Genomic DNA, 23,143 nt, shown 5'->3' on the forward strand with positions numbered 1-23,143 from the left:
TTAATATAAAATATCATTTTTATATTATAACTTACTGTATAGCGCTAAAAACTGCACTTTTGCCCATTTTCCAGTCTGAAAATGACAGATCTTTTTATTACTGAAGTGAAGAGGCAAGGACGAGTCTGCTCTGCCAGGATTCGGTTTCATGACCTCCCAAACAGCACTGTTGTCCGCAGAGTTATATACAGCGCACATTATTGTAAGTGGACAGGGGAACCAGAAACATACAAATTGGGATAGAGAAACTCTGGAAGATGTTAATCGCATTTAAAAACGACCTGAAAGTGACCTTGGATCATATTGCTCTCATTTGCAAGAAAATCATTTTTGAAAACAATCATAAAGTAATACATTGTACGTCTCAACAACTAGTATTACTGAACAGAGAGCCCAGAATGCGTACACAGAAATGAAACAAAACACTAAAGACAAATGAATGTTTCAAAGATTAAAAACAAACGAGTTAATAACATAAAGTTTATAATTAAAGAATCTAGACCTCAACTAGTATTACTGAACAGAGAGCCAGGAATGCGTACACAGAAATGAAAAAAAACACTAAAGACAAATTAATGTTGCCAAGAACAAACAAGTTAATAACATATCATTTTTAATTAAAGAACCTATTCATGTTTCGCATAGCAGTACATAAAAACGTAAGACTGCACTCATGGGCTGAAATTCGTTGAAATTACCAGTTCCAGCTCGCAGTTAAAAAAGTACATTTCTTAGTAAATAAGTTGGTTGGCAGTATTCGCAGGGGGGGTGCAGGTGAGCTGGGGTGGGGGAACGCGCGAGGTGGGGAGGAACGCTAAAAAATCAAATAAAAAGCAACACTTACCTTGCCGCGGCGGTCCTGCGTCTCTGCTCCTGCTCTTCTCGCCAGTCCAGGGAACAGGAAGCACAGGAAAGGCTCCCCTGACCAATCACAATGCTGCAATGCAGCCTTGTGATTGTTAAGCACTCCAGCTCCCCTGACCTAGCACAACGCTGTAATGCAACCTTGTGATTGGCAAGCACCTAGGCTCCCCTTACCAATGCAGCGTTGTGATTGGTTTGCGCGTCCTGGTTGGACTCTCAACCAGGGAAATGGAGCCTGGACTTGTTCTCCATGCAGACTGTAATGCAGCCTACATGGAGAACGAGGAACGTGCACATGACTGTCATTGCGCGCTTAGGAGTGGGCAAACCACTCCTAGAGTAGCAAAGCCGCAAAGGAAACATAAAATGATAATAACTAAAAGTTATTATCATTTATATTTCCTTTACTTCCTTGTTCAAAAGCAGTGGGGCGACACTCCTCTGCCATATTGAAGGCCCTATGGGTACTCACAAACATGTCCCCAGTGGCGATAAAGTTTGGTCTGTGATGTGACAGAGGGCCGCATTGATGTTTGCAGGGTGGTGGTGATGGGGGAGGGAATTTGGTGCTAAGTTAGGTGTAGGGGAAGTGAAGCATGTAAATCTAGGGGCTGAAAAGCACAATATGAAGCCAGAAAACCTTGGATTAATCCCAGCATCCCCCCCGTATCCAAATTGTGTGTTCCTAGCCAATAGTATTAATTTCACTTTCCCTCATTAGGTCTCGCCTGACCCAGCGCATGCGCTGCTCTGGCGAGACTTATTGAGAGGGCTCCAAAAAGTGCTACCAGGCCAGCCTGAAGCTACAGTGCATGTGCGCGGGTGCGCGCGCCGCGCTTTACCGTGATTACTTTCACTTTAGCGGCCGCACGGCCGCTTTGATGTTTGATCGTGATCCCGATCACTTTTACTTTCGCAGCCGCTTTGCATAGCCAATAGGTCTCGCTTTTGGGACCTTATAAGTATTTAGTTATGCAACTGTTGCATGGCTAAACACTTATAAGGTCCCAAAGGCGAGACCTATTGGCTATACCAATGCTTGTTTTTTAGGTCGAGCCTAGAGCAGCATATGTGCTGCTTGCTCGACTTTTAGTAAGGGGTAAAAAAAAAGTGCTACCAGATGCTGCCATGGCCTACCTAGAGCTTGAGTGCAAGTGCGCAGGCGCACGCTTTGTGTGCCTCTCTCCGCGCTTCAATTCCCTCCCCCCTTGCATGCCTCTCTCTGTGCTTCAATTCCCGCCCCCTCCCCCACCACAGATCGCGTCACTCAGCTGGCCTCCACTCTCCCTGCCTCTCTATACTGCAGCAGGCCGCGCGATGACTTTCATCAGTTTCACTTTCGCGGCATTCATCAGTTTCACTTTTGCGGCCAATGCTTGTTTAGGGATTGTGCCCTGGAAACTCATATCGCATTGTTTCAAGCTGGTGCAGTTTTAAGCTGTTAAATCATATTCAAAGAACCTTGGCTGGGGAAATACGCCCCGTGCTGGGTTGTTCCGAAGCGCTCTAACGAATGGAAACAATGTTACTCTCGTGTGCGGAGGTGCTTGGTAACAACGCGGGTCGTGGTTAACAGGCCAAATCAGCTAATTCTACGAGGCCATGGATACAATGTAGTTTGATGTCTAGTGGGCTCGCACTTCTGATTTCACTTGAGTTTTACCACTTTTCACTCCGCCGCCATTCCATTGTAAATGTGCCGGTGAATACTGCTTCATTCTTTCCGGTACATATAGTGAGACATAATTAGTCGATCTTGAGCGCAGCTTCGCTGTGCGCCATGGTACTTGTAGTGTGGAAGCCTATATTGTATAGTGATACTGATGCCGTGGAGTCTGTAAATTATGGATGCAGGGCATGCGATATTTGTCATTATCTGCCATTAAAGTCTGTTGGCCTCTGACATTTCGATGAGTCCTTGGTTGACAGTTTTGAAATTTAAAATTAAGTATGCTTCCTTTTGCATCAGTCTTGCCTCAACGTCGCCTTCTCTAGGGTTGGGCTGAAGGGCATTTAGAACAGTCCACTTGAAGTCTTTTTCTCTGTGCCCTTTATTGATGAAACGGCTCACTAGGTGGGGCTGAGGCTGTTTTGGTTTTAATGCGGGATTTGTGCTGTACTATTCGCTGTTTTTTGTTTTTTTATAAATCTATTTATTGAATTTTCAAACATACAACAACTGCAATTACTTGTCCAGCAATGTCGTATTTAGGACATTACAAAATTATGTGACCCGACATAACACAACTCATTCTTTTCTGTACGAGTACTTGTCTAATTTTGGATTTTGAACCATGATATGCCACTCTGCTCATTCACATTTCGTTTTTCCAATATACATGTTTTCAAGTGGACAAATAAATGCGTTTACAATATTTTCCGTCGTGCAGTTGGAAAACTCGCTGTGTTTCCATTGGATATGGCCTTTTACAAATGTTGAGCCTTCTATACTCTGTGCACAGGCGATACAATTTCCACATTTGTGATGATCCTGAATTGGCTTTAGATTCCAATGTGAAACCAGATCTCTTTTTTTCAATTGATTGATTACTATCTGCTCGCACAATTTGTGTGCCTATTCTGAAAATTCTGAAATTGTATCGCCTGTGCCCAGACAAACAAGCATTGGCATAGCCAATAGGTCTCGCCTTTGGGACCTTTTAAGTGTTTAATTATCCTGCACAATATCCTTGGTGCAACTACATCAAGTGTTGCACGGCTAAACACTTATAAGGTCCCAAAGGCGAGACCTATTGGCTATGCCAATGCTTGTCTTCTTCATTATCACATATAAGAGGACCTCGAAATACATGAATTCAGGGTGTGCCCTTTGCAAAACATTCTCCTGTGTATGATTTAATAAACTATAATGTTGTTCATGTATAATAGGTGCCCAGGCCGCCCAAAGAGTACACATAACAACTGAGTTGTGTCTTGGTTCACAATTGGGTTTGCTGTCAAGGTTGGGGCGAAGAATTAATGTTGTTAAATTCATGTTTGAAAACTATAACTTTTAGAAAAAAAATTACTTTCAATGCACTGATGTACTAAGGTGAAACGTTTGTGCATGTTAATGAAATATACTTTTTGAATTTTGAAGAGACTTTATCATTTTTTACACTTCTGCTGCGAGATGTCTTCAAAAATGAAAGTGTTCCTAAAGTTAAGCGGTACAGGACACCCTAGTCATTTAATTTTGTTAACTTCAATTAACTTTGAAATACATTTCCTGTTCAATTAACATCTTTTTTGTGTTGTTGTTAGTGCTGATTCAAGTAAATAGCAGCTCAGTGCTGCAATTAACAAGGGGGCCGCATCTAATGGTCAGGAGGGCCTTGGCACAACGCTTGCAGGGGGTGGTACATGAGCTGGTTCATGAGGAGCAATGTGGGTTTATGCCGTCTCGTAGCACGGCGCATAATCTCCATTGGTTAACGCATGTACTACACGAGACCGCTGGAGGGACAAAGATATGGCACTGGTATCTATCGACCTAGAGAAGGCTTTTTTTCCTTTTTCTATGGAGCCAGGTACGGTGTGTTTTAGAGAAAGCTTTTGATACTGTCGGCTGGAGCTATCTCATGGTGGTACTCCAGGGGATAGGCTTTGGCCCGGCCTTCCTGGGCTGGATTCAGCTGCTGTACAAAGGACCCCATGGTGCGAATTCGAGTTGGTGGCGAGGTGTCTGGAGCACGGGCTATTGAGAAGATTACAACCGAGGGGTACTCAACAGGGTTGTCCCTTTTCACCGCTCCTATTTGCATTGGTGGTGGAGCCATTGGCAATCTTATTGTGTAGGGAATTGGAGCCTTGGGGTAAACATGTGGGTGAATTTCTTCAAGGAAGAAATTGCTGAAGCTATCGAAATATTCTTTGAAAAGAATGTGAGGTCGGTAGAGGATTTCCAGATAGTTTGGGAAGCATTTAAGATATATATAAGGGGTGTGGCCATATCTAAACATGCGGGTGTCTTACGGTCAATCCGCCAGTGACTTACGGACCTAGAACAGAAGCTGGTATCTCTGGAGAGGGCCCAACTTGATAGGCCTGATGAGGCGATTGCGCAGGAGCTAAAGACGACCCTGGCAGAGTTCTATGAAGAAGCTGACGCGGAGGTCAAACATTTGGGCAAGTATGCCACAGCCCGAGTGTATGGAGAGAGGGAGTGCCCCGGGGCGGTTCTCGCACAACTGCTTAGACAGCACAGGGAGCAACTGGTGGTCCCAGAGTTTGTGGCGCCAGAAGGCGACACACTGCTCACAGGTACGGAGGTCGCGTAGGAATTTCTCCAATATTATTCTGAATTGTATACCTCCCGGGGGGACGGCTCGGATGACCAAGTGCTGGATTATCTGACCCATATCAAACTGCCATGGCTCACTGATACTCATCGGGAATTCTTAATGCGACCTATTGAGCGGGAAGATATATTATTGGCGATATCTAGTATGAGAGCGGCGAGCGCTCCGGGAGGAGATGACCTGACGGTGGCCTTTTATAAGGCAATTTTAGACCTACTATTGCTGTACCTGACCACACTGTTTGAAGACATGTGCGTTACCGGGACAATGCCGCCATCTATGAGGGAAGCAATCATAGTTGCAATCCTCAAACCGGGTAAACCCCCGGGTGACTGTGCCTCATACAGGCCGTTATCCCTAATTAATGTGGACACAAAAATGTTGCGAAAATTTTAGTGAACCGCCTAATCCCTTTTGTCCCCGCTCTGGTAGCACCTGAGCAAGCTGGCTTTGTGCCGGGCAGAAATTTGACATATAATTTACGTACAGTGTTTGCCACCCTTCAGCACACGAGACCTGAGATCCCTGCGGTTGCAACATTTTTAGACAAGGAGAAGGCATTTGACTCGGTAGAGTGGCCATTCCTACGACATGTTCTACTTCGGATGGGGGTAGGGCAGGTGTTCATCCAACTTTCTAGGGGTGTTGTATAATACTCCTACAGCCCGCATCAAAATAGGTGACCTGGTAACTGACCCTATCCGGATTACTAGAGGTACTAGGCAGGGCTGCCCATTGTCCCCTATTCTATATGCCCTGGTGGTAGAGCCCCTAGCCTGCGCACTAAGGGAATATCATAGCCACAGGGGAATACGGTTCCTGGGATATGCACTGATTGTATCCACCTATGCGGATGACACATTGCTGTATGTTCGACAACCTGAAGACAACCTCTCCACAGTGCTACGGGAGGTGGTGCATTTTGGAGCCTTGTCTGGTTTACGAGTTAACTGGAACAAGTCTATAATAATGCCTTTAACTCCCTCCACTAAGGCCTTTGAGCCAGAAAACCCGCTAAAATGGTCCATGGAGGCTGTGCGGTATTTAGGTATTAAACTTCACACAGATTCGGAGGTGGTCTTTCGGGAGAACTATGGGGTAGCGTTTAGTAAGGTTGAAGACGATATAGAGCGGTGGATTCGTCTGCCAATGTCTCTAATGGGCATGGTGTCCATTATGAAGATGGTTATCCTGCCTCGATTTCTGTTCCTCTTTACAAATTTTCCTATGGTTCTACCAAAGGTTTTCTTTCAACGTCTCCAAGCTCTGATGATTCATCTGGCTTGGGCGGGTAAACAGGCACGTGTTAATTGGCGAACCCTTACTCTTCCGTACTCTATGGGAGGACTTGGTGCCCCTGACTTAGATCTATATTACAGAGCTGCTCAGAGTGCGCAGGCTCATGCTTGGATTCATGGAGCACCTGAGATACCTTACGTTCGTATAGAATCAGTGGTTGCGAACCCCACTCCGCTCCCGGCCTTGCTGTTTAAACCCCCTGACAGACGTACAGGGATTATGGACTCCCTCAACACCGTAGTTCACGCTTGGCATTATCTGCTACAACTCCAAGCTGGGGCTATCCTATATTCTCCAGTCGCTAGACTTGACTGGTGTTGATGGTTATCCCCGTGCGCAGATAATGGAGTTGTGGCAGCACTAAACACACTGGGGATACACACAATAGGGGACCTCTTCTCAGATGGAGTAGCAAAAAACTGGGGGGATTTGGGTACAGAAGATGAGATACCCACCCTGCTTACCCAATTCCAATTCCACAGAGTACGTCACACACTCACTGAACAGCTGGGTGTTGATATGGCGGAGCCTCCTGAAATGAAAGCCTTCACTAACATTATCTCAACACAGGTGACCGCCAAAATAGTATCCAGAATTTACCATATCTCAGTGGCTACTAGACAGGGAGATTACACGAAGGGGAGGCTGGTCTGGCAGCGGGATTTACAGAGGGACATCACCGGCGATATGTGGTTGTATTGTCTCAGCACAAAGCGTTTATCCCTGAACGGGAGAGAGACTAATTCACTTTAAATTCCTTAATAGGACATATTATACCCCAGAACGTCTTCATAGATATGGGCTCCGAGAGGAGTCGACCTGCGATAGGTGTAATGCGCAGGCAGCAGATTTTTTGCACCTAGCCTGGACTTGTCTGGGCATAGCACAATTCTGGGCGGTCGGTTTTTGCTGAACTAACCCAAGTGGTAAAACTGACACTGCTGCCAGAAACGGCCCTTGCCTTGTTGGGCGATCCCTAAGAACGCAAGGAGATTAATAGATATGGGAATGCTGCTAGCCAAACAATGTGTAGCAATAGGCTGGATGAGAGGGCCTACCCCCACAATTGCTCAATAGTCTAGGGAGATGCTCTAGTGCAGCACGCAAACTTTATAGGTTTATAGTGAACTACTATCACCAAGAAATAGACCAAAGAACTTTTGGGCATTGTATAAAACCTACGTGGAAAACAAGGATGATAATGAAGGTAACACTGTAAACAAGGAGGGAACAAGCTCCCCGCCAAGAGACTGTCAGGCGTAGTTGAAAGGATGGTACAAATGTTTGTCTGAGGTACATGTGTCTCTAGCTCCTAATAACAAGGATTATGTAAATGTCAGACACCTAAGTGAAATGTGCAGCACACAATGTTTACTTACGGAATGTATAGTGCAGAAGTATACGATGGCAACACAATATTATTATGTCTATGATGTAATGTGAGTCTCATGCTGGTGCGTCTTGAAGATTAATAAAAACATGTTTAAAAAAAAAAACACTAGGGCCCACTGCTGAGGGCTATACAACCATGAAAGCCATTCGCTGAGTCACACGCCCCAGCCCGAAGCCTGTGACTAGAGCGAGGGACTTTAATGTCCCATATAACCCGTGGCAGAAAGTATATAATGCTAAAAGAACATTAAATCCACTGAGAGTTCAGCGGTTTAAATGAATGAGGACTAAACAGAAAGGTAAACAGTGGAATGTGAAGCCTTAACAAAGCAGAAAAGAACCCGTTCATGCTCGTATGTCTTCACTGGAGCTTCCAACGTTCCAATGTTATAATAAAGATAGACGAGGAAGTAATTTACCCCGGTTCACATTGTGTGGTTAGGTTGAGAAGAAGAGATTAGGATTCAGATCACCAAATTAGAGCCAGACGCATTGACTGCTAAAATTTACTATGTCCCTTTACCAAAGGGGAAGAGAGTGATGATTTGGATCTTGACATCATTTAGGTCAAAGACAGACTTATTTTACTTTAGGTTTTACCAAAGATAAATGTCCTATAGCCAGTTTGTCAATACTCCCTTTCTTTGTTTACACGTGCTGCGGTGGTGTCCTCTTCCTGGAAGAAGGACTCACTATGTACTGTGAATTCTTCTAGGATACCTGTTCCTCCATTCAGATAGGAGAGAGCAGAAGCGCTGTTTGAATGTTGAAAGCTAAAGCCTGCAGTGTCACTAATAATTCATATGTGGGTTGTGCAATTGCCTGCAAACAAAGTTAATAAAGGGCTGTGTTGTACTTCATGATTTGGTCAGGTCTTAATTATGCGTTTTGCTGGCATGGCCCAGGACACAACTATGGTCTTGCATGGTTAGAAGTGCGGGAAGACCGGAGTAATGTCCTCAAGAGATTGAGTAGGCCATAGAGATTGAGTAGGCCATCTTGAGAAAGTTTCAAAAGACGTGGTTAGAAAAGGCATCTGCGGTATGACAGCAATATGAGGTTCAAAGCCCCAGTGTAAAAGCGTCAATTCTTGTATTAGTTTGTAGCTCACCCAGCATGCTGTCTTGTATCTTCTTAAAGAAGCCGGTTGATTTGACGGTTGTGATATTGTGAATGTGTAGGTTGGAGTCCAGAGGCTCATCTTCTGTATGCTCCCGATGGTGTCCGATTAGAGACCGCCTACGGCTTACTGCTGACAGTGGCTGCTTTAACACTCAAGCGAGTGAGTCTCCGAACAATGTGCAGAACTGAAACATCAGGGTCCTTCTAAAGCCAATGTGTAGCACAAGCAGCCAAAGAATTGTTACACTGATGAGCCTGAGGTTCCTTTCTGAAGAAGTGGTGGACTGATGGGGATGTTTAGGGCAGCTAAGGATGTGAATCCCTTAAGGGTTCTTCCTCCGGATCCTCTTGGCAGATTTAGACGGTCTGGCTAGACACAGTATCTCCAGGGGGCATGTAACATGAGGTCAGATTCCGATGTAATGAAATCCTCTACCATGGAAGACATTCAGGCATAAATCGTATCCGTTCACAATTTGTGTAAACTAGGTGTGGCAGATTCCTTTCCGCTGTGCTAGAAACCAACAAACTCCTTTTAAAAACAAACCTCAGGAAAATAAAGGATTTTATGCCTTAAATTCTATTGCTCTAAGAAACTGTGAAATTGTAGGGAAATGTGCAGAAAGTTGCATATATAAAGTATAATTTGAAAAACCGTTTATGAACGCCAAGAAATGAAAGTGAGTCTGTCTTCTTTCTCCAGGCCAGCCATTTAAACTGGACCCCAAGACCGCTCACAGGAAGCTGAAGGTATCCCATGATAACCTTACGGTGGAGCGCGATGAGTCGTCTTCCAAGAAGAGCCACACGCCGGAGCGTTTTACCAGTCAAGGGAGCTATGGAGTGGCAGGCAACGTGTTTATTGACAGTGGCCGTCATTACTGGGAAGTAGTGATCAGCGGAAGCACTTGGTGAGTGGTCATTTTCAATATTTTTGTGCAGATGGGGAGGGGTAAAGAGTTGTAGCAGATTAAGTCAGGTCTCCGAGGTATCAAAAAATACTACAATTTCTGTGCCTCACCTTGACCTTAACTATGAGGTGGACTGCCACGTTTGTTTGCACCTGGTTCAATGGCACGGTAGATCTTTGATTTATACAGTTTGATACCAAAGTTGCTATGATAACAAACTTCTTGCAATCTTTCGAACCTTCTTATTCTGAAAGTTGAGAGGGTCTCGAAAGTCTTCTGTGGTTAAAAACTGCAGTAAGTAAAATGTTTCTTTGCAATGAGCATAGCCCTAGCTCATGAATGGAGTGTCTGTTAGACTTATATTTGGACACCAAGTTGACTTTTTTCTTCATGAAACCATTTCTTCAGTGAAAAACTTGAATATTAAAGTTACTGTAGGAGACCGATAAAAGTAAATCAATCTGGAAACTATAGTCCCACCAACAAAGAGAATATAAACGCAGAAGAGCATACATACAAATACAACTTTAAAGCAAAATGAAAAGATGATGTGAAATATTAACAAGTTATCAAATGCCAGAAAAGATGGATGCATAATTCGCCAAAGCATCAATACTTAATTGGGAAAGATCTTGGCGAATAGGAGGATTTGAAAGTGCATATGAAACTAGGAGAGGTTTCAAAGCTCTCCCAGGAGATAGCAGACTAGGGCAAGTATAATATTTATCAGAATATTGCTCCTAATCTGCAGGCTACGGAAGGGTCTTAGCATTTTAAATCACAAAATGTGCTTGCTGCGCATGACTTTAGACCAGCCAGAAACGTGAACCTTGTTATCCAAATAGACCAGTTGTACCAGGACAAGATTCTTTACCATTGCAAAACCAAGTATGAACACTATACAGGAATGCAAAGAGAGCAAGTGAAATTAATCAAAATAGGACTGAAAGAACTGCAAAGTGCTCAAAATATGAAAATACAAGTCAAATAAGTGCAAATTACAGAAAATAGTGAGGAAGTGGTAACAATTTGAGGGGTCCAAGATGATATGGTCGGACCAGTGCAGAACCAACCTCTTTAAGCAAAGAAAGCAGCAAAATGCAACATCCTAAAAGGATAGTTTTTGTTTCCACAGCCTGTTTTGAAGAGAGTAGTGTCAAAGAGATTCCAAGTGAACAGGACAGTCAAGCCTGGTCAAGAGGCAAAGACTAGTCACGAGGAATCATTCTGTTTTTGCCAGGTTGGATTTGAGGCATCTGAGCTATTGCACCGTATCAAGTATACAGCCACGATACTTGAGATGAAGGATGTGAGCCAGTTCTTAATTTGAGACGGTGGCTACAGGTGAGACCCACCAGCTTAAATTTGTGGGTACCACGAATTATGTGTCCTTAACAGAATTTGATCCAGTGCAAGTGAGAGAAAAACTAAAATGGAAAAGGAGGAAGAGAACGACTACAAAACAATGATAAAGGGAGAAAGCAGGGATGAGAAAGGACCTGGTAGGGAGAATCTGGTGCTGGATTAAAGAGGCATGAGGTGGAATCAAGACTATGCTGCCTTGGTATTCGGCATCAATAGCACTGGCTGCGGGCTTCTGAGCACATTTTTGGCCCCCAGTACTTATTCGTTTACAAATTATGCACAGGAGACAGCCTGTATTCTTCACTGATAGTTCAGCAGTAACTTGTAACCTTTTAATCGCTTCTTTGTGTTTCAAATGGGTTGTGCAGTTTGTATACTGTCTACAGCATTTCTGTCTGTATGTTGATCCTCTATAAATACAAACAATGCTAATTAAAGCATGGCTTTTTTGGTAATCTCTTGCTGATATATTTTTTTAAAGAAAATGTAGACATATACGTGGTGGGAAATGTGGATAGTCTGGTGAAGGGAACCCTCATTTAAGCAAAGATAATGCAGCGGCGATGCAGTTACAGGAGTACATTGAAATCCAGACCTCTAGAATAGATTTTCTCTAATCAGTCTCACTCGAAATGATGCATTCCTACAGTCATTTCCAACTTAACAACATTGGCATTTGATTGTGTAATCGTACTGTGATGTCCAGTGTAGGTGCAGGAGGGCTGTATCAATGCCAGGTTTTCAAAATGCCCAGACTATTTAACCAAGTTCAATTTAGACCCATCATATGCAAATTTGTTGCACAGATAGCCTTGAAACTGGACATGGACCTGGCACTCCTATACCTATGTTGGACATCCTCCTTTTTAGGTCTCGCCTGATCCAGCGCATGCGCTGGTCTGGTGAGACTTATTGAGAGAGCTCCAAAAAGTGCTACCAGGCCAGCCTAGAGCTACAGTGCATGTGCACGGGCGCGCGCGCCGTGCTTTACCGCGATTACTTCCACTTTTGCAGCCGCATGGCCGCTTTGCATAGCCAATAGGTCTCGCTTTTGGGACCTTATAAGTATTTAGTTATGCAACTGTTGCATGGCTAAACACTTATAAGGTCCCAGAGGCGAGACCTATTGGCTATGCCAATGCTTGTTTAGATCGCAGCCTGCCAGACAGCACAGCTGTCTGGTTTGCTAACAACATCTTGTGGACATTCAGACAGCTTCCTTGTAAATGCATTTTGCCCATTGTTTACCATTGGTATTGTTTTTTGTTATTCACATTTGCTTGCTTTCTATTTGTTGGCTTCCTTTGTTTCAGGCTGCCCAGCTCGAGTTCAACCATTCTGTTACTCAAACCCTATTTACTGTATTCTTGCACCAGTGCTGGAGTTCTGTAAACAGGCCTTTAAATCATGTTATTATCTTTTCACATTTGCTGTTCATTCAAAGACAGAGGTCAAATTTCAGGCTCTGCCTTCCAGGGAGCTTGATGTTCAATTTTCTTTCTCTGACTTCAAAGTGAGAGGATTTATGTGACAATCATAGAGGTTACTTGGAGATGTGCTTGATGAAGGCTGTAAAATATTTTTTTTCTAGCACACAACAAAATATAGATGTCTGTGAATGTGCAGATCATTCAGAATTAGAAGCACAAATGAGGTACATTTTTTAGTAATCCTGAAGTGTGGTGGAAACTAATATTTTAATACAATCACAACAAATCAATAAACTAGGTAATGACATTTCCTACATTGTATATGCATTGTATATGTATATTGCAATGCATACTTTTATCAGTAAAACTGTGTGTCTGTACAAATGTAATGGTGATTTTAATTGAAGATGTGTTGTCTTTTATGGCAGTACACTACCACACAATGCATACTTCACTTTATCCCATTCCGCTCTGCACCAGTCCACACAACTGAAGTCTACTCTGCACCACTCCACACACAGCCACCCCACTCCGGGTCAGTACACTCTACTCTGCACCACTCTATGCCACTGAACCGCCTCTCTACTCTACACCACTCTCCTCTATGCCAATGATTTCTCCCCCACACTGCTCTACTATGCACCACTCCAATCTTTGCCACTGCATTGTACAACACTACAGTTTGCGCCACTCCACTATATGCCACTCTACTCTTCTACACTGCACCCTATGTCGGTGCACGCTATGCCAATGCTGTCTGCCCAGTACACTCTGTGCCAATCCACTTTACATCAATCAAATTTTCTCTGCACTCTACGCCAGTGTACTCTAACGTGCACCTCTCCACTCTACTTTGAAACAATCCCCTGTATACCACTCCACGGCATTCTACGCTGCTCCGTTCTACTCTTCTCCACTACACTCTATACTTATGCACTTTACACCAAAATACTCTGCAACACTTTACACCACTACACTCTATGCCATTGTCTACGTCACTGTACTCTATTCTACTCTTCACCCCTGTGCTCTACGCTGCTTCTCTCTTTGCCACTTTACTCTGAACCACTCTATGCAACTTTGCACTCCACGCCACTGTATTCTATGCCACACTACTATACACCACTGCACTCTATGGCAGTCTACTCTACAATACTGCACTCTCTGCCTTTGAATTATACGCACTCTACTCTACACCACTACACTCTATGCCACTACACTCTGCATCACTCTACTCTCGCCAACTGCAGTCTACCCCACCCCACACCACTCTACTCTGCACCGCGCCACGCAACTCTACTCTGCAACACTGCACTTCCGCCACTGAACTTTACTCAGCACCTCTCTACGTCACTCTACTGCACTCTGTCAATGCACTACACTCTACGACACTCTACTCTGCATCGCTCTACACCAAACCACTCTAAGCCACTCTAATCTACTCTGTACCACTGAGCTCTAGAACACTGCACTCTACGCCACTGCACACTACTCTGCACCACTGAGCTCTACTTTATGCCACTACATTATGTGCCACTCTATTCTACACCATTGCACTCTGTCACTTTACTCTGCACCTTTCTAATCCACTGCACTCTACATCAATGCACTCTACGTCACTCTACACCACTGCATTCTACAACACTCTACTCTGCACCACTCTAGTCTACGCCACTCACCTGCACTCTGCCAGTGCATTCTATACCACTGTAATCTACTGTGTACCACTGCACTCTGTCACTTCACTATATGCCTCTCTACTCTGCACCACTCTACTCCTATGCCAGTGCACTCTACCCCACTCTACTATGCACCACTGCACTCTTCATCACAGCACACTACATCACTGCCATGTTGGCCGCTCCACTGCACTCTACACCACTCCATTCTACGCCACTCTACTTTGCAGCACTATACTCTGTGCCGCTACTCTATTCTGCACCAATCCATGCCACTTCACTCTACTCTGAAGCCTTCTACTCTATCCCACTACACTGTATGCCACTATACTTCACACCACTCTACCCACTCTGTGCCACTCCACACCACTGCAGTGTACTCTGCATCATTCTACTCTACTGTGCTCTACCCGACTACTCTATGCCACTCTACTCTACTCTTCACCACTCCTCTCTATGCCACTTCACTCCACTCTGAAAGAATCTACTATATGCCACTCCACTCTACACTAGTGCCCTCCACACCACTATACACCACTCCACGCCACTGTGCTCTATGACACTCTACTCTAAACCACTGCACTTTACACCAATGTACTTTGTGCCACTGCACTCTACGCCAACTACTCTGCACCACTGCACTCTATGCCACTATACTCTACTTGATAATACTTCATGCCACTGCATCTATGCCACTGCATGCTACGCCCCTGCACTGTACACTGCTCCACTCTACACCACTCAACACTCCTGTGCTGTTTGCCACTCTACTCCACTGCACTCAACACAACTTTACTCAAAACCAATGCACTCTACATCAACTACTCTGCACCACTACACTCTACTCTGCAACACTCTACATGACTGCACACCATGCTATTCTACACCATTGTGCTCTGTCACTTCATTCTATGCCAATTTTTTCTACTCTGCACCACTGTACTCTATGCCACTGCTCTCTGCACCAATCTACTGTATGCCACTGCACTCTACGACCCTCTACTCTGAAACACTGCACCCTCCCCCACTGCATGCTACGCCACTGTATGCTGCTCTGCACCACTTAACTCCATGCCACTATACTGCACTCTACACCACTCTTATCCATGCCAGAACACATTCCATCACTCCACGCCACTCGAATCCATTCTGCACCACTGCACTCTACACTTCTGTACTCTATGGCATTGCACTTTAACCTGCGCCACTTCCCACTACTCTACTTAACGCCACTGCATTGTACTCCACTCTGCTCTGTACCACTCTTCTCTATGCCACTGCACTCTACGCCACTGCAATCTACACCAATGCACTCTGCACCACTTTACTCAAAACCAATGCACTGTACATCACTGCACTCTATGCCATTCTAATCTACACCAGTATACTTTACGCCACTTCACACTGAAACTCTACTTCACTTGACAACACTCTAGTGTACAACACTACACTCTGACAATACATTCTATAATACTCCACTATGAAACTCTACTCCATTAAACTCTACTCCACTCTGGCACTCTTCGCCACTCCACTCTACGATGCTCTACGCAACTCCCTCTATGCCACACATGCCACTTTACTCTGCTCTATTCCACTCTTCTACACTACTCCACTCCATGACCGTCTACTCCACTCTACAACACTCTACTCCATTCTACGCAACACCCTCTACACCACTCCATGACATTCTATGCGCTCCACTGTGACGTTTGAAGCCCTTCCACTCTACTTCCTTCCACTCTGTGACACTCTACTCCCTCCACGACACTCTACAACACTCCATGACACTCCACAGCACTCAACTCTACACCACTCCCAACACCACTCCATAGCACACTACTCTACTCCACTCCACGCCTCTCTCTTTTGCCCCTCTAACTTTTAGACATGCTAAACAGCAGCCACACTGGTTTACAACATGGCTAAAACATATTGGTAAAGCCAATAACTCTTGCTTATGCAAGACTTTTTGACCTTGCCAATGCTTTTTTTAATTGTGTTCAAGATACCATACTAAGCTCCTGAAATTAGCATGCCTGCCAACTTGAACAACAGTCTCACAGTGTGAGGGGGCGGAGCCCTGTGCCCAGAAGTACCTACGAGGCACTTTTGAACCCCACCCCGCCCCCAAGTCTCCTTTATCAGAAAAATAAAATCTAGCTGGTGCCGATGTCCTGGGGTGTTTTCACACCCTTTAATGCATGTCAGTAGTTCAAAGCCTCAGAAAACAAGCTGGAAAACCACTATTTATACACTGGTTTTCAGCTCGCTTTCCCTGCCACCGTGTGATATCGGCTCCTCACCGAGAGACTGTGTGATGGAAGCCGATATCGTGTGTCTCATGATGGCACCATGTGAGTTGGCAGGTATGAATTAGCTTCTCTTGTTTGATTAACTAAGCTTTATCTTGAGTACATTTAAACAAGCATTGCCTCTTTATTTCTGCAGGTACGCCATTGGTATCGCTTACAAGTCCGCCCCAAAGCATGAATGGATCGGGAAGAATTCTTCTTCATGGGTGCTGTGCCGCTGCAACAACAACTGGGTGGTGAGGCATAACTGCAAGGAGATTCCCATAGAGCCTGCCCCGCACCTCCGGCGCGTGGGGATTTTGCTGGACTACGACAGCGGCTCGCTGTCTTTCTATGATGCATTGAACTCCCTCCATCTTTACACCTTTGACATTTCTTTTGCGCAGCCAGTCTGCCCCACACTCACCGTATGGAACAAATGCTTGACAATTTTAACAGGCCTTCCCATCCCTGATCACCTGGACTGCTTGGAGCAGCAGTGACTGACCGTGGCGGGAAAAGTCACTTTCCATCTTGCCACGCCCCTTTGGCTGAGACTCCTTTAAATGCATTTTTATAAAGAGGAATCCAAGAGGTCCAGTCGTCCCAGAGTGGACTTTTTACTAAAGAATGGCTTTAATCTGTGTCTCACTTTTTTGTATTTAGTCTCTTATAGGAAGATTTATAAATTATTTATGAAAGATTGATGCTGATTACAACTTGTAGAAAATATTTGTTTTTGCACATTAAGGGCACACTTTATTAGATGTGAATGTGCCTATTACATTTTTCTTCCTTCCGCATTTTAAAGTGCCCTGTGAGAGGTCGCCCCACTTTCTGTGCTGTGCACCACCATTCACCTCAGTTTTGGCGCAGACGAGGCAGTAAACGTAGGAGGTTAGAGTGTCCGGTTAAAAGAACTTTTAGAGCTATTCACAAAGAGAAAAGTGTACACCTTGGTTAAAAAAAATCTTTCTTTCATTTCCTCCGTACAATTGGAGTAGTTCGAATTTAGACTTTCAAGTGCTTTAATTCAGATGCCCTCCTTGCAAAGGCTTTCTTTAAAGTATCATCCTACAACATGTTAAAGAGACTGCCTTCCGCCTCCAGCTAGCCTCAACAACCTTCCACCTCCACTTTATTGTTACTCATGCTGATGGTACATAAGGCACCACATCATTGTCCCTCATCCTTGTCATATAAAGAAGTCTGTGCTCCTGAATGGTCACCTCTTTGACTCCTTCCACCAATATATGAAGGGTTATGAAAATTCTCCTGTTATTCACACTGTGTACGGCCAGTCTCAATCCTACTTACATATGTATGGCAGATGAGGACTTTCTTAGCAAGATGGCCGAGCAGCAGGGCCAGACTGGCCGTAGCGGGCACCTGGCATTTCCCCAGTGGGCCAGAGGGGTGGGGGACGGTTTTGTCACTCAAGCCAGTTTTACAGCAGTGCTGCTATATCGCCTCCCTGTAACAAAAGCGGTAGCGGTGCTTCTTGCTAGCAACCCCCAGCCCCACTCCCCGCTCCCAGGGCCAGTCGAGCAGCAATCTGCCATGGGTGGTCGCTGTTCGCAGTCCGGCCCTGCTGAGCAGGGTGAACCTACACAATGGCGTTTCTCAGCAGCCACTGTGGTTTGGCAAACACTGGCGCCAGCCGAGTGTGAGAACCACATGTTCCTGCATGAAAGAGGAGGAAACAGAGTGAAGAACTAAAAAGAACAGTTCGATCCAAAACTGTCCTTATGTGTGTCACCCGTTTGTTTTGGGTTAAGGATGAAATCCCACATGGCAAGATAATTTTCAGGTGCAAAAGTTAATGCAGAAGTTGACATTCATGTATGAATTGCTCTGAGATCAGCCACATATGAATGTTGAGGGAGAGATAACTTCGGAAACGCATCCCAGATCCCAAGTTTAGATGTAAAACCTGATTTGACCGTACGGCTGGCCATTCAGCCATGGCGTTGATCTGGTTAGCATGCAGAAAGTCAAAAGCTCCTTGCTCTGCGGTTCACTCAAAGAATCTTTCTCTACAACTGTTTTGCCACTAATTCTCATTTTGAATTTAGTCAAGGGTGTACCTATCAGCAGCGCAGTTGCACTGTGGGCTTTGGGTGTGAGGGGACTGCATGAACCATTGTTACGGCTGTTTTTTGTCACCCAGTAAGGGTAAAGGGGACCCATTTTCCTTGCTTTTATTGGTTCCCCATCCTAGGTGCACCATTGAATTCTCCAAGTATTTTCATCATTGTTTACACCCTCGCCTATACATAGCAGTTTACTCCTAAAGTAATTGTAATGCATCATTTGAACTAAGATTGCAAATGCTTTGCAATCTACCAGTGATACTAAAAAACGTCATGTGTTGCTTTCTTTCGTGCATAGATGTGCACCTCCTGAAGAGCAAATTCCAATGTGAACCAAAGACAGTAGCTTACATTTTTTTCTGATGCATCATGGGGAGAAGATAGAATTAAAATCAATTCAATCTGATTTTATTTTTAATATTAGTAGTTACCAATTTAGTATACATTTTATGGGGTTGTCATATAGCACTTTGCCAGCTGAGGCATTTGTTTTGGAATACAACCATGTCCAGCAATTTACAGTGGGAGCATTAGCCCAAAGTGTAGTGTTCTAAAGTGACATAATTCCTCAATTCTCATTGAGTGCTTATAAATGTCTAATATGGTGCTTTATTAGGGCTAATGTAGGCAATTGCCTTAGAGCAATTCAACAAAAGAGTGTCAGATTGCAGCAAACAGCTTTAAAAATGGCATTGTTGCAATGCTAGAAAAAGCATCGCGATGGCAAACTGCCATTCTGTTGGTGCACCCAAAGTCTATGCACAGGAGCTGTTGCCAAGCTGCATTTGCCATCTCACCAGGGGCAAAGTTGATGGTAATGTCACTTCTGCAACACTTATGGTAAAATGGCACAATCCCAAATACAGTTAGGATCCCAACCCTATTAGAACATTGGCATGTCAAGAGCTCTACTGAAGGCAACTAAAGTTCTCAGGCCAATAATGGTCGGTAAAGACCTTCTGCTTTAATCTTCCATTGTTTGTCTTTCTGTTTCTCCCTGTTCAATTTAGAGCATTCTGCTCTCAGTGAGTGGAAAGCGGTAAAAGCCTAGCCTATCTTCCTTGGACTATACTAGTTGTTAAAGGCCCTCACCCCCGTTATGGTCCCAAGCAGCTTTGGGTTCAGGGCGATTAACAACCAGTTTAGCATTCGGCAGGCTATGTAAAGGTAAATGTATCGACAACAGATAAACAAAAATCAACAATATGGTCTTTCCACGAGAACACATATTAACAGATGAATTAATTTCTTAATCATCAGGGCTGAAGTGAAATGATTTCCCATATATTTCGTAAGGGAAAAGTATGATCAACACACTGTAGCCGTCATACACCTGTTATTCTTGATAGGCAAAATCAGCTAGTATAAATTTTCTCTTTGTGAACTAAAATCCTGACGCCCACTCAAAAGAATCTATGTCATAGTAATCAACATGCAGTTGCATGTTTTTGTTAATCCTGTGCTTCAATATTACCATATTATACTACTTAGAAGGATTGTTATTAAGTATATTTGAAACTGTGGCATGGTGTGAAGCTTTTAACGGATGCGATCTTCTAAGGGACACACACAGGCTGTTATGTTAACAGCGCACAAATGAAATTGTCTTAAACAGGACTTGGGGCAAAGACTTCTATTGGAATGTTATAGTAGTGAATAAAGATATTGCTGTAAGTGTCTTTGAAAAAGTCACTTTAATGCACTTTGATTATAATTGAGCCCTCTGTATAAAGCTTGCAGCCCTAAGGAGTTCTTAGTGTTGACATTCAGGTACAAAGAAATAATTCCCTTTGCCTAAGAGGATTGCCAGATTACAATGGGTGTATGGCCAGAACAGTTGAGAAAGAATTGGTGAGGTGACCATGTGATCTTTCTAATGTCCACTCAAATGTTGTATGGCTGTGAATTTTTAGCTTGTGTTGTGTTTTTGCACAATTTCCTAATTCTGCAGATGTATGTCTGACAACAGGGAAGGCCTAATTGTATGTGTAAGATTTCCTCCGTACATATTGCAAAGACATCAAGGAAAATGTGGCAAACATGATGTGAATAGCTGTCGAAAAATTATATAGGATGATTAAATTGGTCTCAGATCAATGACATTTTGAAATTTAGCAATAATGCCAGTTGGTGTTGGGAACCAATGACTCAGATGGGTTTTAATCAGCATTGGATGAAAAAAAAATCTGCTTTCGTACCTGGCAAAGGTTGTGGTGACAGTTGCGTGTGATCTTCTGTGCCGTGCACCTCTTTAATCAGGAGAGAGGTCTGGAAAACTCTTCATCACTTTTCAACAGTTGAAAAGCGCAAGATTCAATACCGAGCAGAACTCTTAGATCTGAACTGAACTGAACAGTACAAACATTTTGGATTTTCTGGGATTCCTTTTGTATTACATTGAAACTCCAAGCAAGACATGTGTGTGTGTATTTAAGACTAACAATGGCGTTTACATACAAAATCAATTTTCACATTTGCACACCAATGAAAAGATCCACAATGCAGCAGGAAGGAACGTGTTTGGAAGCCAAGCCACAGGAGTCTTGTAATATTGTCGGACATTGATCCAGCTTAGCCCTTCATCCTCTGCACAGAGTACAAATATTCTGATAACGACAGACAGAAGTGACTGCAATCCAGCAACACCTCCTCAGTCGAAGGCTGGTCAAATCAGCTTTAAGCTTACCATGAACTGCAAAAGCACAGAAATCTGTTCATTTTACATGACATACCGAAAACCTGGTTTTGCAATAAATTGGTTCATTTACAAAAATGTTTTTTGTTACATACTTTCAAAAATCATATTTAAGGGAATCAAAATGTATTTGCAATTTGACACTTACTATGTATACTGTTAAATTTGATAAATGGCTCCTGACACTTGGAGAACTCTCATGTGGTCTACACTTTGGAATTATCTCTTCACTTCTTTGCAATCACTTAGGAGGAATGTGGTCTTTGTAAAACTTAGCATTCCTCAATTAAAGATGTCATTTGCAGCTTTCATCTGTAAGTGATGGCTTTGGCAATTACATCACGCCAAGTAGGCATTATGCAACGTGTTGCTTTACTCTGGACCACTGCTGGTTTGGCTGGGCAGTTTGTCTTGTCGGGAGGAGCATAACCGGATATTGCAGAGTGGGCTTTCCACAGAATTTGTGTGTGTATGTGTTTGTGCTTGAGAATGTGGCTGAGTAGTGATTCTAAGTGGGTTTATAGGTGTACGGTCAACTAATCTGTGTGGTTTGCAAGTTGGCGCATCTTTAGTAATCCCAATGTGGTATATTCCAACGTTGGGGAGTATGGGCCTTGCTGGCTGCTTCCAAATTTAAATTCTTGCTCTGAGGGTCATGTCATTGTCTCTATGCCCATGTCTGAGTATTTTGTTGGAGAGTCTGAAATTGCACTTTGAGTGTGATCCTATTGAGATCTCTCATCTTGTCTTTGTGAGTTCATTGACATTCTGTACTGACATAAAGGCATCCTAGTTCAACTTTCCTTTAGATTCCTGGTTGAGTTCTTACATTGCAGGTTGATGAAGTCAGGCATAGTTGGAGAGATGAGAAAAATTGAGGGGGAGGACACATCAATGGTTCAACAAAACCTTAGGGTGCCTTCTGCAAAGGAGGATGAGTGGGTCCCTCTCTCGCCCCATCCCATCTTGTCTTCCAGTCTCTGCCTTCACACAGGCTCAAAGAGCTGGGATCTCCCACAGACCAACAGGTCTGGATTTAGACCAGGCTTCTCCAACAAGTAACTCGTGAGCTACTGGTAGCTCTCTAGCTATCTTTGAGTAGTTATCCTGTAAGCAGGTAAGCCTACTACAGTAGAATAATTTGCAAGGCTGAATTAATAAATGTATTTCAAAATTGAAAAATGTGTATTTGAGTCGAAAATGTGTATTTTCCGAAATATAAGATTTTTTTAAACAATTGGTTGAATTTCCAATACACAGTTAAAGCTGATATTTGAGTAATGAATCATGTGGTGTTAGAGACATATTACTATTATTACCTAGGTGCCAAGAGCACTGTAGCTATGGCTGTTATGAATTACCTTTGTTAAGGCATTCTAAATGGACTAAGGATTTTTAAAGTTTTTTTCTGACACCCATCCCTGATGCTCTAAGGAGATCACTGCTGGCACTCTTGCATTGGGTGGCCTCTGATGTGGTCACTATTACACTGCTAATAATATTTGTAGCTCGGGATAATTTTCATTGAACACAAGTAGCTCTTGTTACAGAAAAGGTTGGAGACCCCTGATTTAGACTATTCCATTACATTCCTATTCCTCAGGTCAGTCAGATGTTTCCGACTCAGAACTCACTTGCAGCCTGTGTGAACAGTTGCTATCTCACTCTGGATCTTTCTTTTTATCATCTCAGTTCTAA

General features: G+C 43.7%; 1 protein-coding gene across 6 annotated transcripts in view; it reads left to right on the forward strand.

The window, feature by feature from the left end:
* Window positions 1-21,523, forward strand: part of MID1 (midline 1) — a 635,531-nt gene extending 614,008 nt beyond the window's left edge. For 4 of the 6 annotated variants that reach the window (XM_085622188.1, XM_085622189.1, XM_085622186.1 and 1 more), the window contains exons 9-10: window positions 9,682-9,889; window positions 16,815-21,523. In XM_085622188.1, the coding sequence (XP_085478314.1) occupies window positions 9,682-9,889; window positions 16,815-17,160 (554 nt within the window). In that variant the 3' untranslated portion in view covers window positions 17,161-21,523. The remainder of the gene's footprint in view (window positions 1-9,681; window positions 9,890-16,814) is intronic. The other 2 variants (XR_014967780.1, XR_014967781.1) reach the window with 1 other exon arrangement.
* The last annotated feature ends 1,620 nt before the right edge of the window (window positions 21,524-23,143 follow it).

The sequence above is a fragment of the Triturus cristatus genome, chromosome 8 (genome assembly GCF_964204655.1).
Source record: "Triturus cristatus chromosome 8, aTriCri1.1, whole genome shotgun sequence".
NCBI lineage: Eukaryota > Metazoa > Chordata > Amphibia > Caudata > Salamandridae > Triturus > Triturus cristatus.